Source organism: Dermacentor silvarum, chromosome 9 (assembly GCF_013339745.2).
Source record: "Dermacentor silvarum isolate Dsil-2018 chromosome 9, BIME_Dsil_1.4, whole genome shotgun sequence".
Taxonomy (NCBI): domain Eukaryota; kingdom Metazoa; phylum Arthropoda; class Arachnida; order Ixodida; family Ixodidae; genus Dermacentor; species Dermacentor silvarum.
The window spans coordinates 1,501,273-1,514,304 of record NC_051162.1 but is presented as its reverse complement, the minus strand read 5'-3'; the positions used below and the strand labels follow the sequence as shown (position 1 = coordinate 1,514,304).

The following is a 13,032-nucleotide window of genomic DNA, read 5'->3' as shown; positions in this document are numbered from 1 at the left end:
CGCGAAGTAGTACGAATGACCCTGCCGAGCAGTATCGCCAGCAGTTTCCAACGGCGCGACCTTGATGCGGCCCAATCCACTTCGACTGCAGCGCCGCCCCAGTATTTTTCCACGTCGGGCGCCTCACTGCAAAGCATGCGCCGCCCCAGCCGCTCGTCCCACTCGACCGTATTCTAGTCCACTCTACCATTGCTCTTTGTGCGCCGTCGCGGCTTTTACCATTTCGAGCGAGTTTAGTTCGGGACGTGCTCGTCGCCGAAAACGACTGCGCGCTCCTTACACTTGTGTGCCGGTTTGCGCAGCATTCTTTTAAAGCTCCGCTTACACGTATTCCGACAGTGAGTGGCATCTGTTGCCTCTCCCTTTTCTTAACGCATGTTCTTGGCGTGCTAGAGACCTAAGCTGGCGGCCAGGTTGATGTAAATTGACACTATATAGGTAGTGGTGTCCCACATAATCCGGTCCGAGCTAATTAAAAAAAAGAGAAAACAAGATAGAACGATGCGAAAAATAAAGCGAGATATCGTAGCGCGAATGACTTGTTTTAGCTCATCAAAAAAGAAGCCGTGAGCACGTCGCCGTCGCAGATAGCTGGACAGCTGAACTAGAGAGATAGATGACGCTGAACATTATTTTGTGTTCACGACAGCTAAAAAGCAGAGTGCGTAGTTAATATTGCTGGAAATAACTAAAAATAATAACTTAGTACTATCTGTCATAAAATAAAAGCACTGATTTCGCCCTCTGCAACGATTCGCTGCAACTTAAGAGCTTCCTGGGCCATCGAAAAAGTGTTCTGTGGAAGCATGATGTCGCTGCTGTTGATGTAAAGGGCCGACCGTCACGGCGGCAGGGACATTTCGTTACGACAGGTTGTGCAAAAAAGGACTGCCGTAGTCGAATGTGAAAATGTATACACAAATAAAATTGCAAAAAGAAATGGCTATATTTGGCTACGAAATATTTTGCACTTTTTTTTCTGTTTGGCTACATTGTGGCTACAACTTCTCTAGCTTTTGGCTACGCCACCTCGTCGGACCTGGCAACACTGTCGCAGCGCCCTCGCACTATTTTAGGGGCGAAGCTCCTTAGGGTGTGGGTCGTTCCCTCCTCTGTAGTAGTAGTAGTAATAGTAGTAGTAGTAGTAGTAGTAGTAGTAGTAGTAGTAGTAGTAGTAGTAGTAGTAGTAGTAGTTAAAGTAGTAGTAGTAGTAGTAGTATGTAGCCACCTCTAGTTTATGAATTGCTCAATAGATGGCGTTGTGTGTCCGTAGCCACCTGTAGTTTTATGAAGTGTTCACTAGATGGCGTTCCGGTTCCGGTTCCACTTCCGGTTCCACTTCTGTTTCCGGTTCCACTCTGCGCGCGTTCGGTGCGAACGCGGGCAAAACGCCGACGGCGTCGACAACAGTTCTGCGTGTTGCTGGTGCTGCTGCATGTCCAAGTTTATACAGCTGATAAAACTACCTTGAGTCGACCCCATGGCTGCTTCGCATACTACTCAGGGTTCCCCTACGGGAAGATGGTGCGATTTTCTCTCTCGTTCCCGACGCGCGCTCTCTTTATCTCTCGTCCGTAGCTGTGGTTTACCCGAATGATCCCCCGGTGCCTCGCCCACTCATCATTCACTTCGTGGATATGCTGTGATTTTTTTTTCCACACGCGGCGCCTCAGCGGCAGAGCGCCGTTCGGCCCACTCGACCATTGTCTAGTACACGCTAGCAATGGTAAACAACAAATTGATAACAGTGTTAGCTGTGGAAACCGGTTACTGTCAAAAAGCAAACCATGTTGATGCCTAATAAAGTTTTAGAATAGGGGCCCCTAAAGTTTGGGGCCCCAAAGAGCTTTGCGGGTGTTAGCGTTGGGGCCAAGGAGGATTTAAAAAAAAGACTGGAGTGGAGCTGCCGTCTCAAAAGTGAAGCCGGACCGCCGCCATCTTACCAGAGGCAAGCAATAACGTTAGGACATAGCTGACAAGGAAATTTATTTACCCGTAGGCACGCGTACAACTGTTGTATGAACGTATACAATGCAATATAACGTACCACACATACAATACATCGTACTTCATATAAACAGAACAGCTGAGCAAACAAAACAGTAAATTGCGTCTGCTTGACATTAACTTTGCCACACATGACAAACACTACGACAGTGTACATGCAAAATCATAAATGTCAGCCTCGGATTCATGAATGACATCCGAAGCACCGACAGGTACAGTTTCTACTCAGGCAAACAAAGTTTGGGCATTATTCTGGCTGCAGCAAAACTTTGCCTCGAGACACGGTTAGGTACCGCGTAGACCAGCGGCGAAGAAACTCGGCTTCACCGAGCTTGAAGAGCTGTTCTTCAAGATGACCCCATATTATCACCCTTAGTTTGCGCACTCTGGGGTACATTGCTCTATTTGGCTGCCGGGATCGTTCTGCAATGTTGCGGAAGCACCACAAAACGTAGCTAACGCTGTAGTAGACGAGACTCGCAAACCGATCTCGCCGCCGTGGTGCCCGCACGATGGATATTCCAAATAATCTTCCAACCAGCTTCCAGAAGGTGCGCGCTACAACGCACTCCTTTACTACATGCGTGTTGGTCTCTGTTTGTGCGCAATGTATGCATAAATCATTCGCTACCATATTCCAGCGTTCAAGCCTGTCTCTTGTAGGTAGAATACCCCACTGATATTGACAGTGAAAATCCTTCACTTTAGAAGGCAAATCAGGTGAAGAAACGGCTGTCCATGTGCTTGTAGTAGCTGTCCCTGAAGGCACAGCCGTCTCACACAACATTTCACAAAGCCTTGAAACTGGTGTCGTATGCCACTTTGTATTCCTTACTTGCACAAGCTGGCTCTGTAAGCGCGCAGCCGCCGCATACTGCGGTGCTGGCGTTACCGCTGTCGGAAGCAAGTTGCCTGAACTTTGTGGCATGAGCGTTCGACGGTAATGACCCAGCCAATAAAGGCGAAGTGGCCTACCTGGGTACTCATCATCATCAAGTAGGTCACATGTACTCTTAGTGCACAGCAGTCTACCAAATGTAACTATACACGGCAAGCTCCCTCCTCCGCTGGCTTTCGGAAGACGCAAAAATTGTTGCGCTACGTATTGTGTCTTGTTTAGCCAGAACCACGAGAAAATAATTTTGTTTACTACTAGTACTGTTGGTGACGGCGGAAGAGCCACTCTTGCAGCAAACCACAGTTTACTGCACAATACATTCTTAATAAAGAAAGCCCTTTCTGCTAGCGGCAGTCGCGACGCAGTCACTGCTTCCGACTGTGCTTTAATACAGCCGATAATGTCTCTCCACGTGTGAGGTGAAACACCACTTGTAGAAAATGTTATGCCTAATATTTGCATATGCTCGGTCTGTTTAATATTTCCTGGTAATGTTATTGCACTGCGTCCTAAATTTAATGCTTCGCATTTCCTCATATTTATTTTACCCCCTGACAATGATGCATACTGATTATAAATACGAAATACCTCTACAAGACTGTCCCCATCCCGTAAGAACAAAGTAATGTCATCCGCATACGCTGACACTTTTATGCACCCATTGCCCGGCATAGGAAGACCCCTTATAAGCGAGCTCTCGCTAAAACGCCTTAACAATGGGTCAATCGCAAGCACAAACAATAGAGGTGACAAAGGACAGCCCTGCCGCACTCCCCTTGTCACATCAAATCTAGGAGTTAAAGTGCTGTTAAGTAGTATCTCGGCTGTTGTTCCCGAATACAACATCCGCAGGATATCTACAAACTCTTCGGGAAACTTATAGCATCGTAACACCTCAAATAAGTACAGGTGTTCTAAGCGGTCGAACGCTTTGGCTTGGTCTAAACTTACCAATACTCCTGAAGCTTCACGCGCTGTTGTGTATTGTATGATATCACGTGTTAAGTGGAGAGATGAAAATATACTCCGACCAGGCACGGAACATGTTTGATGCACACTGACTATTTTAGGTAATAATACCTTCATGCGGTTTACAAGAAGGGTTGTGAATATCTTATAGTCTGTGTTGAGCAGCGTTATGGGCCTCCAGGATGTGTTTCCTGGATGAGGGTTCGGCAAGGTTGGAGTCTGGCTTTGGCAAGAGTATCACGCGGCCCCGATTAAACGATTTAGGAATACCTAATTCCCGTGCAAGGCCGTGCTTACTTCTGGCCAGCAGGACCGGTAAAATTCGACTGGTAAGCCATCTGTACCGGGTGTTGATCCACTGTTCATAGACCGGATAACATCAAAAACTTCTTGCGAATTTGTTGGAGACAATAAATTCTTGCCTTCTATGTAGTCCACGTGGGGTAGATTATTACAAAAATCGTATATTTCTTCACCTAAAAGTTGGGCATTGTAAATATTTTCGGATGAAAATGCGTCTGAGAACCAGTTCCGAAATATTCTTTCGATATCTCGTCTCGCACCGCTCTCTGTGCCATCCTCTATTATAACCTTTTCAATATATGAGCTGCCATTTTGCCTCCTGCTGGAAGTACGAGCCAGCCGCAGTACCTCAGGATCAGAAATTGGCCTGTTTGTCATCCACGCCTTTGCAGACGTACGAGAGTACCAGCTCATAAGCCTACGGTATCGTTCGCGCTGGTGATCTAGGTACTCGTACATTAGCTGTGTTTGGGAGCCACCATCTCGTACTATTCTTATCCTTCTCAGGCACTCACAAAGCTGCTCAGTCTCTTTTCTTTTGCGTTTCCTGCTAGCTACTATGCATGCCGTCCTCCACCTTTCTTTTAAAGTATCCCACGCTTTGATATTACATTCATAATCGCTTACTGATGTAGCTATTGCGGTTCTGAGTTCGCTTAGAGTCACCTGGTCACGCAAAGAAGCAATGTCTAGTTTCCACATATCGGTGCGTTCACCTGGCCTTCCTTCGAGGTTCAGCACGACAGTGAAAGCTCGATGATCTGAAATGTATCCTGCGTCTGCAGGAAGATCGAGGGTGCTGCATTGGACAATTTGCGATGTTAATTCAGGGGGGAAATACATTCGATCTAGACGACATTGCGTTTGCCTTTGCTGCCATGTGGCGGCAAAATTTTCGCCATGCATGTGTACCCAGGCATCTGATAAATTGTATTCTTTCACTATACGAGATAATTCAGCTGCATGCGCATTGGAAGCGTTTTGCCTTGCCCTTCGCGAGTCGCGCATAGGGTCGATCACACAATTAAAATCGCCAACCATGAAAAATGGATGGTTGTCTAACAAAAAAGGGGAGAGTCTAGCAAAGAAGTCATTGCGATCTTGACGTACGGCGGGCCCATAGACATTCAATGCCCGAACTTTCCTCTCGCCCCAAGAAGAAATCAAAAGCGATCACACGACCTTCTAAATCAAATAGGCGGTGACTTCCGTGTAGAAGCACCCTACGAAAAACAACTCCTACACCTCGACATCGCCCAGGGCTATATGAAAAATATGCTTTTACAGAAAATTCATCACAAAACTTCTTAACTTCCTGCTTGTTCCTTAAGTTACACTCCTGAAGAAAGAGGAGATCGACTTTTTTCTCGCGGGCAAAATGAATTACTTCTCTCTGTTTTTCTCTGCTACGAAATCCCTGTGCGTTAAGTGTCATTATGTGCAAATACATGGTGAATGAGTAAGTTGCGTACAAAATCGACTAAGGCAAATGGCTTACCATAGGTAAGTTGCGCACTGAATGGGCGTCGTACATCGTTGCAACAGCCAGACCGCGGCAAAGTAAAAAAGAGCATAGGAGCATCACAGCAGCGAACGTGAAACAGGCACTGATTATGTTCCTCACACAGGTTAGTCGGAAGCAAGCTGATTCCTAAAATGCCAAGGTTGCAGAGTCTCGCACAGGGACGGGAACGCGATTTCTGCGCCAAGCATCGTTCCGTGAACGCTGCGTAAGCTTCGTAGTGGGGAGTAGAGGAAAAGCAGCCCTTACGGGCAGCAGGAGCGGTGTAAGGCGCCATCGTTAGTACGTCTCCGAATCGGAGACAACGTCCATGGTAGTGGTGTCTCGTGGCATTTTCTTGCATTTTTTGGAGGGTGTCGAAGTTGGTTCTGATGACGTAGAACTCTCTGAAGACAGAATTCTTTTGGCGTCTTCAGACGCCGTTTGCGAGCGCGTGCGTCTCTCCTTCACCGCCGCACTGGTACTACTTGCAAGCGCTGTCGTTGTCTTGACAACCGGCGTGATCCTCGACGGACCGGCCGAGACTTCGGAGATGCCGAGATGGCGTCCATCTGCGTCCTCGCCAGCGTTCAGTGTTGTAGCACATGTAAGAAGCCGTTCTCGCTGTGATCGCGGAAGTGGGGCGTCTAACGCAGGCTCCTCGTCATCTTCCGTTGCCGACGACGACATTAGACAGTTTTAGCAGAGCGTTCACGGTCCGCTCCGCTCAGACCATCGCGTCCGAACGATTCGCGCAGAGCCGCTCAGCGGAACGCTAGCGGGAACGCTAATGCGCGTGCGCACAACGCTCATATCGGCAGCGGAACGAAGAACGCGGCCCACGGTCCGCTACGAAGCCATTTGAGCGGAGCGTTTGGGTGCGTCTACTGGTTGCTTTGCCGTTTTACAGTCGCGCTGAGCGCGCGTGGCCGGCGTCTCTGGCCGACGCGCTTGTCAAACAAGCCAAATCAACGCAGTTCACGCAGCCAGCGGTGTGCGTTAAACGTTAGCGGAGCGGAGCGTAAGCAACGCTTTGCTAAAACTGTCTATTATGGCTCGCACCGGCGGACGCTGGCGTCGGCACCTCTGGTGCACTTTCTTCTTCTCCTGGTTGATCGGTGGTTTGCGTCTGCGCTGTTCCTTCAGGTGCGTTGTCCTCCAGAGCTGGTTGTGCGGGCGTTGCTGGTGCCACCGCAGCAGCATACGAACGTGGTTGCACGCAGTCAACACTGGCGTGCTCGCCATTGCAACATCTGCATGGTGCATTGCACGTTGCTGTGGGATGGCCGAAAATGGCACATCGGGCGCATCGAGATGACGTGCAGGAGGCTCCAAAATGACCTTCTTCGCCGCACTTGGAGCACACTCTCTTCATTCCTTTGTATTCCAGCCTTACCCGAAAGCCAGTCACCGTGACGAAATTCGGTGGAGGTTTTACCATCTCGAGCTTGACCAGTCGGCTGTCATTGCTGATGTCCGTCCTGTCCTTGAAAACAACATCGGAAATGCCTCGGCACTTCCCATACGGTGCAAGTGCAGCAGTCAGGACGTCGTCACTCACACAGGGTGGAAGACGATACACCGTCACATAAACCACTGGAGTGCCCATGCGTTCCAGCGGTACGATCTTGTTGGCGAGTAGCAGAGAGCCTTTCGCCGCCATCTTGGCTGCCTGAGCCGCGGAGCGGACAGCTGCCAAGAACTTGTTGCCGCCGTGATGTTGCAGATACTGCAAACCTCCGGCACCTACGACTTCTTCGACGGAGTCGATGATGGCGTCAACCAGCGTTGAAACCGGCACATTGAAGAGAAAGCACTGGGCTTTCGTAGGGCGTTGCACGGGCGCTGGCCTGTCCATGACTGCTTCACCTAAGCAACCACGACGCAATGCGTGGTGCCCAGGCTGATGACACGTATGAAAAGATGCGCCGAGAAAAAACGAGATCTTCCGAAGCACTTTCTTCCCACTCCGTGCTGTTTTTAGGTGAATAATTTAGTCGTGCAGATATAGCTGGACGTCTTCCTTTCTGTCACTGGTTTCAGAAGAAAGCCTGAAGTTATTTTCAAATTTTATGGCACATCATGATATTAATACACAGACAAAGGTAATATTTTAAAGGGGTTGAGACACCAAATTTTGAGGCTATAAAATGCCTGCTGTAGGCTTCCTCTGTATGCTAGGACACTCAACATGAAGTGTTGGACACAGCAAACGCTTACAATATATTTTAATTCACTTTCAAAGAGTGCCTAAATGCTCGTTCTCGCGATCGAGACCCATCGCTAGCGCGATTGACACCAACGTCACTGTATTGGTAGCGTAACGAAATTTTTAGTGACGTCATACCACATTACAGTGACGTATGTACAATGAGCGGTAACCCACAGCACCGGCTAGAGAGAGTAGACAGTTTTAGTTTAGCGTGGTTACCGGAATAGCGGGCGTACCGAAATAGCGGGATCGAAGTGCGCATGCGCAGAACGCTAACCGACCCATACCGTTTACCGTGCGCACGCTATTTCTCAGAGTTAACGTTACCGTGTTAGCGTGGTGTACGTAGTGTACGTAAAACATGGCGGCGGTCGAGGTCGCCCGCTTCGAACTGAATTTGGCGTTGTTTTTGTAGAATTCACTTCGTTCGTAGCAAATGACTGCGTAAACGGCTTTTGCTTAGTCTCATGCCGCTTCGCCGAGAGAGTGTTATGGCTAATCTTGAGGAGCTGTCGAGATCGCTTCTCGTTTCGAACGCGCCTAAGCCTAACGAGATAAATTTTTTCTGAGATGCGAGCGCCATCTGTCGCTAAAGTCGGGAGATAGGCGACGACGGCATATGGCCTCTGAGATTGGAGGATTTCAGAGGCTATGGTAGACAGCTTGTACTGCTTGTCTGTTTCGCTGCAGATCGGCGGACATGGCAAGTAAAAATACAACGCGCTCCTGGCTTCCATTGCGCTGCCTCTCGCACTTTCCGGACGCATACAAACATATCTTAGGTGCCCTATGTATGCGAAATTCAAAGCGTAATGGAATAGCGTCCCGCACGTAAACTACGCTATCACGCTATACTAAAACTCTCTTTCTGCAAAGTTCGTTTGCGGAACGGTAACGCTATTTCCCGTAACCCCGCTATTACGCTAACGCTAAACTAAAACTGTCTAGTAGTGCAGGGAACCGCATCGGCTGCGGATCCACATTCGCTCGCCTAGTTTTTCTCAGCGAACTAGCCAAGCTTGCTGGCATTTTGCAAAGTGTTTCGCGTCGTCACGCGAACCTGCGACGGCGACATTCAGCGTGTGAGCTTGCTCGAGCGTTGGAGGCATCCGGACGGTTGCTCGCGCAGTGACCATGGGCCGTATTCTGAAACGTTCGCCTAGGCGAAATCAGCATACGCGCTGATTGGCTGGTTGAGCAAATTGAATGACGTCGGGCTCAACCACCCAATCAGCTCATCCAATTTTGCTAAAACAGCCAATCGGCGCACGCCTGAAAGCGAAAAAAGAAATTTCGCCTAGGCGAACGTTTCAGAATACGGCCCCATGCCTGTGTACTATTGTGCGTTGGACTTCTGCCCCAGCAAATTCGGAGACCCTGTGAGTTTCCATAAGTTCCCCCGAGATGATGCACAAAGAAACGCCTGGATAGACTTTGTTCGCGCTACCGGGCGGCACTTTTGGACGCCGGGGAAGTCGAGCGTGCTTTCTTCGCTCCACTTCTGCTCGGACGCGTACGAGTCAAAGTATGCGGTCAGCTTCGGCATTCCGAAGAAGCGTTGGTTGGTATCCGGTGCCGTGCCGATGGTGTATCCCGCTGCTGCACGAAGTCTCCTACCGTCTGAAAGCGGAGCAAGTTCGCCGAAGCGTCAGGTTTGTATTACGTCCGAGTGTATTAGCTGCAGGCATGTTTGTTGACAATGGTGGTAATGCTGGCGTATTTGATGGTTTGCGCAATGCGTAGCTGAAGTTGAGAGCGACGGTGTTGATCTCTTCGAGGAGACGACCATGGAAGAGAGATCTTCGAGCACAGGTATTTGATTTTCGCTGATCTGTTTCGTTGTAAGCCTCATTCGCACTGCTATGTGCAAAGTGCCGAAAATTGAAATTCAATGTAATAGAAACTGCCGTTGGTTGATAACTAGGCTTTGTTCTTCTGTTTTTAGCTTGTAGTTTTAGTTTTAGATGTTCTAATTACTCTGCTTTATCTCAGTTGCAGCTGTTTAATTTTTGTATTAATTTGGTGATTGCTCATGCTCCTTATTGTTATTGTATCAACTGTTTTTTCCAATTTTGGTCTGTAATATTTCCCTCCCCTCTATAGTGTAATGTACAAACCCTGAGGGTAAAATAGATAAACAAATACCGATAAACCCATGTAAGTAGGCCACATATAGTACTGTATCATTAATCTTAAAATTCCTTGGCATGTTGAAATGGTAAATGTTCGATTGTAGGGAAAATATATTCGGCATTATGTATTTGTACTCGTGAAATTCGATGAGCCGTGCACCTGATCAACAAATCACTAACATGATAGTGGCAATCATGCCACGTACGGCCTTGGCCTCTGAGTGCAAAAAGTGATTGATTAAACTTGTCGCTAAGACTGACCTCTCTGATAATCTCCTATTGATCCAGCACTTGGTCATCACTCCAACACATTATCACCACCATGTGGAGCCACAGCAGGGATTGGGTGTAATACATGCAACTCCCAGACTCAGTGCTCTGTGCAAGTGTCACTGAAGGCGACACAAGCAACAATACGTCCAAAAATGAGAAGCATTGGTGTGCAAACCGAAGGTGCCAACAGGACTGTGGGTGCGTATGGAGCGAGCGAACATATCTGGCGTTTATTGAAAAAATGTGAGGAGCATGCGGCCACATATATACCAGTAGTGAGCATTGCTGAGTTAGGATATAGGGAATGATCATATTTTGGTGCAGCTTAGTGTTATATGCAACATAAATATCATATGCAATGAAATAGACATGCTCAAAAATTATACAACAGTACAGGAGTTCACACTTTTTTATAACTGTTAGTGGTTTCATAATTGCCTACGACAAGCTCTTGTGCATGTAAGTTCTGCATAGTGGTGGCTGAAATCTAATTACAGCCCAAAATAAATGGAAGTTTGCGCGACAGTCTTGACCCAGCATTCTGCATGAAACACGAAGTGCCCTATTTGCTTTTACAGCCAAGGAGGCCACAACTAGATGCTGTGTCCGTGCACAATGTTGCAAAAGCAACGGTACAATCTTGTGACAACAACTTCGTTAAAATAGAACGAGTCAGGAACAGACTATGAAATCTGTTTCTACATTGAATTAATTGTTTTAATAGCAATAAAGACGTGTTAAAAACTGGCTGCCTACGTAGATGCGAGGGAAGTGTCTGTCCTAGTATAGCACACATAAGGAGCTTTAGTAGGCCTAGATGCCCATGAGATGGGCTGGTTGCTGGCTTTTTGCAAAAAAGTGCCAGTGCCGCCCTTATAGCTTGGCCACTACCAGCACATGATTCTGAGCAGGCTGTTCGTGGGTGGCATCCCACATGGCTACCTCTTGCTCCCATTGCTGCTCTACTCGTTCTTGGAACATTGTGCAAAACACAGCATGCCCTAATGACCAATCTGGCAGTGTCAAGACTGCATTCCATGCGCTTCATAACAAAGCGAAATCTGGCTTTCATTCGTCCAAAAGCATTTTCCACAATTCTTCTTGATTTTGACAAGTTGTAATTAAGTGCATATTCAGGTGTGTTTGGTAATGCATTTGCGTATGGCTTTTGAAGATTACATGTCAGTGAAAACGCCTGATCGCATAAAATAATAGGAGGTACATGAACACCTTCAATGGCAACTGTTGGACGTTGAAATAAATCACTTTCAATGAGCTTCCGAAGTGTCGACCTGCCATAAACAAATGCATCGTGGCATCGCCCAGGAGAGCCGACGTTTGTGTAGCGGAACCGGTAACGGTGGTCGACCATTGCCAGCAGGATCATACTGTACCTGCAGACAGAACGAAATAAGTGTTAAACCAACAGCGATCAAAAGCAAAAAAATTCCAATCATTTGCAAATATGTTCATACTTCAAAGAAACGAAATTCTACACTATTCAAGAAACTATGCAATAGTAAACAACCGCTGAGAGAACATAAAGTGCGTAATCATGTTACTGCTTTGAAAGTATGAAGGCATAGTCGAAAAAATCTCAACTCACCACCCCTTGTAGTTGTGGTAATCTGAAGCATGTTCTTTCGGAGGCGACACCGGGAAATGGCAACCGTCGAGCGCCCCAACGCCTTGCGGGAACCCAGTCATGGCATGAAACTCCCTCATGTGATCTTCAATGTCTGCAGGTGCAGGCATCTTGAGCCAGGCTTCCTCAAGGTTTTGCAGAACGGCTGCACAGAACTCCTTGTATATTTTGTTCACTGTTGAACGGCCAAGTGAAAATAACTCTGAAATCGTCCTGTCTTCCGCAGTACAACACAAACGGTAGAGAGCGACGGCGACTCTTTTTTCCACGGAAATGGCCTCGGTCATTACAGTATCTACACGTTGCAGATCGCTGCGACAAGATTCCACGATATACCTGAACGTGGCTGGTGAAACACGAAAACACCTCTTGAAGTGCGCTTCTCCCAAATTAGGCAGGGTGTCTTCAAACCACCGCTGGTTGCGAGAAAAGCGCCATCGAGATCTGGCTGTTGCGCTCAACATGGTAGCGACGGCAACTAAGTTGAACGAGTTCGAAAACATCTGAAGCTCTACGTCGCAGATCTGACGTTTCACAGCTTCTCTTTGCTCTTGGAGTCTGCGATGTTCCGCACGATCTTTTGCGCGGAAACATATTAACGCAGCTAACAGGAGTTGTGCTCGACGAATTTCCTCAGGTCGGCGTTGCAACGGTCGCGATAGAGCAGGCGCCATTTTGTTTATGGGTTCCGGATTTGACATACATTGGCCAGAGTTGCTATGGTCGATTCTAAAAGACAGTAAAAAAAACTCACGCTAACCGTACCATAGTATGCTTATTTGTACATTTCACTGTTTACTACGGTAGTTTTAAATGCATAAACTTCAAAATGCATATTTATTTTTTAATTAATACCATAAAATTGCTCACTTCAGAAGACGCTGCCATCGACACCATCGTGTCAAATGTCATTTAACTACGACGTGTGGCAGCTCCGCCGAAAAAAATGTCATTCAGGAACTTAAGGCCTTAACTACTGAATGCCATTTTCGGCGCCCGTGTGGCACGGGTATAAGTGTATCATATGAGTAACAGCAATAAGTGCATGCCCGCATGGGGCTTCTGCCATCCTGTTGGCTCAGTGGTTACGGT

The 13,032-nt window shown here is 47.6% G+C and overlaps 1 protein-coding gene across 1 annotated transcript; it reads right to left on the bottom strand.

Moving 5' to 3' along the window:
- Window positions 1–4,911: 4,911 nt before the first annotated feature.
- LOC125940288 (uncharacterized) lies at window positions 4,912–12,949 on the bottom strand. The gene is made up of 4 exons (XM_049656302.1): window positions 11,902–12,949; window positions 11,262–11,689; window positions 7,075–7,547; window positions 4,912–4,956 (listed from the first exon to the last, which is right to left on the bottom strand). Exons 1-4 carry the CDS (start codon window positions 12,639–12,641, stop codon window positions 4,912–4,914), a joined length of 1,686 nt encoding a protein of 561 aa, XP_049512259.1. The 5' UTR covers window positions 12,642–12,949.
- Window positions 12,950–13,032: the final 83 nt, after the last annotated feature.

Excerpts from the sequence above, each read along its gene's own strand:
- LOC125940288 (XM_049656302.1), bottom strand. The coding sequence starts at position 12,641 with ATGTCAAATCCGGAACCCATAAACAAAATGGCGCCTGCTCTATCGCGA. Across the intron at positions 11,690-11,901 it reads TACCACAACTACAAGGGGTG|GTACAGTATGATCCTGCTGG; the intron begins GTGAGTTGAGAT and ends TTCTGTCTGCAG. Across the intron at positions 7,548-11,261 it reads GCACAATGTTCCAAGAACGA|GTGAAGCAGTCATGGACAGG; the intron begins GTAGAGCAGCAA and ends GTGGTTGCTTAG.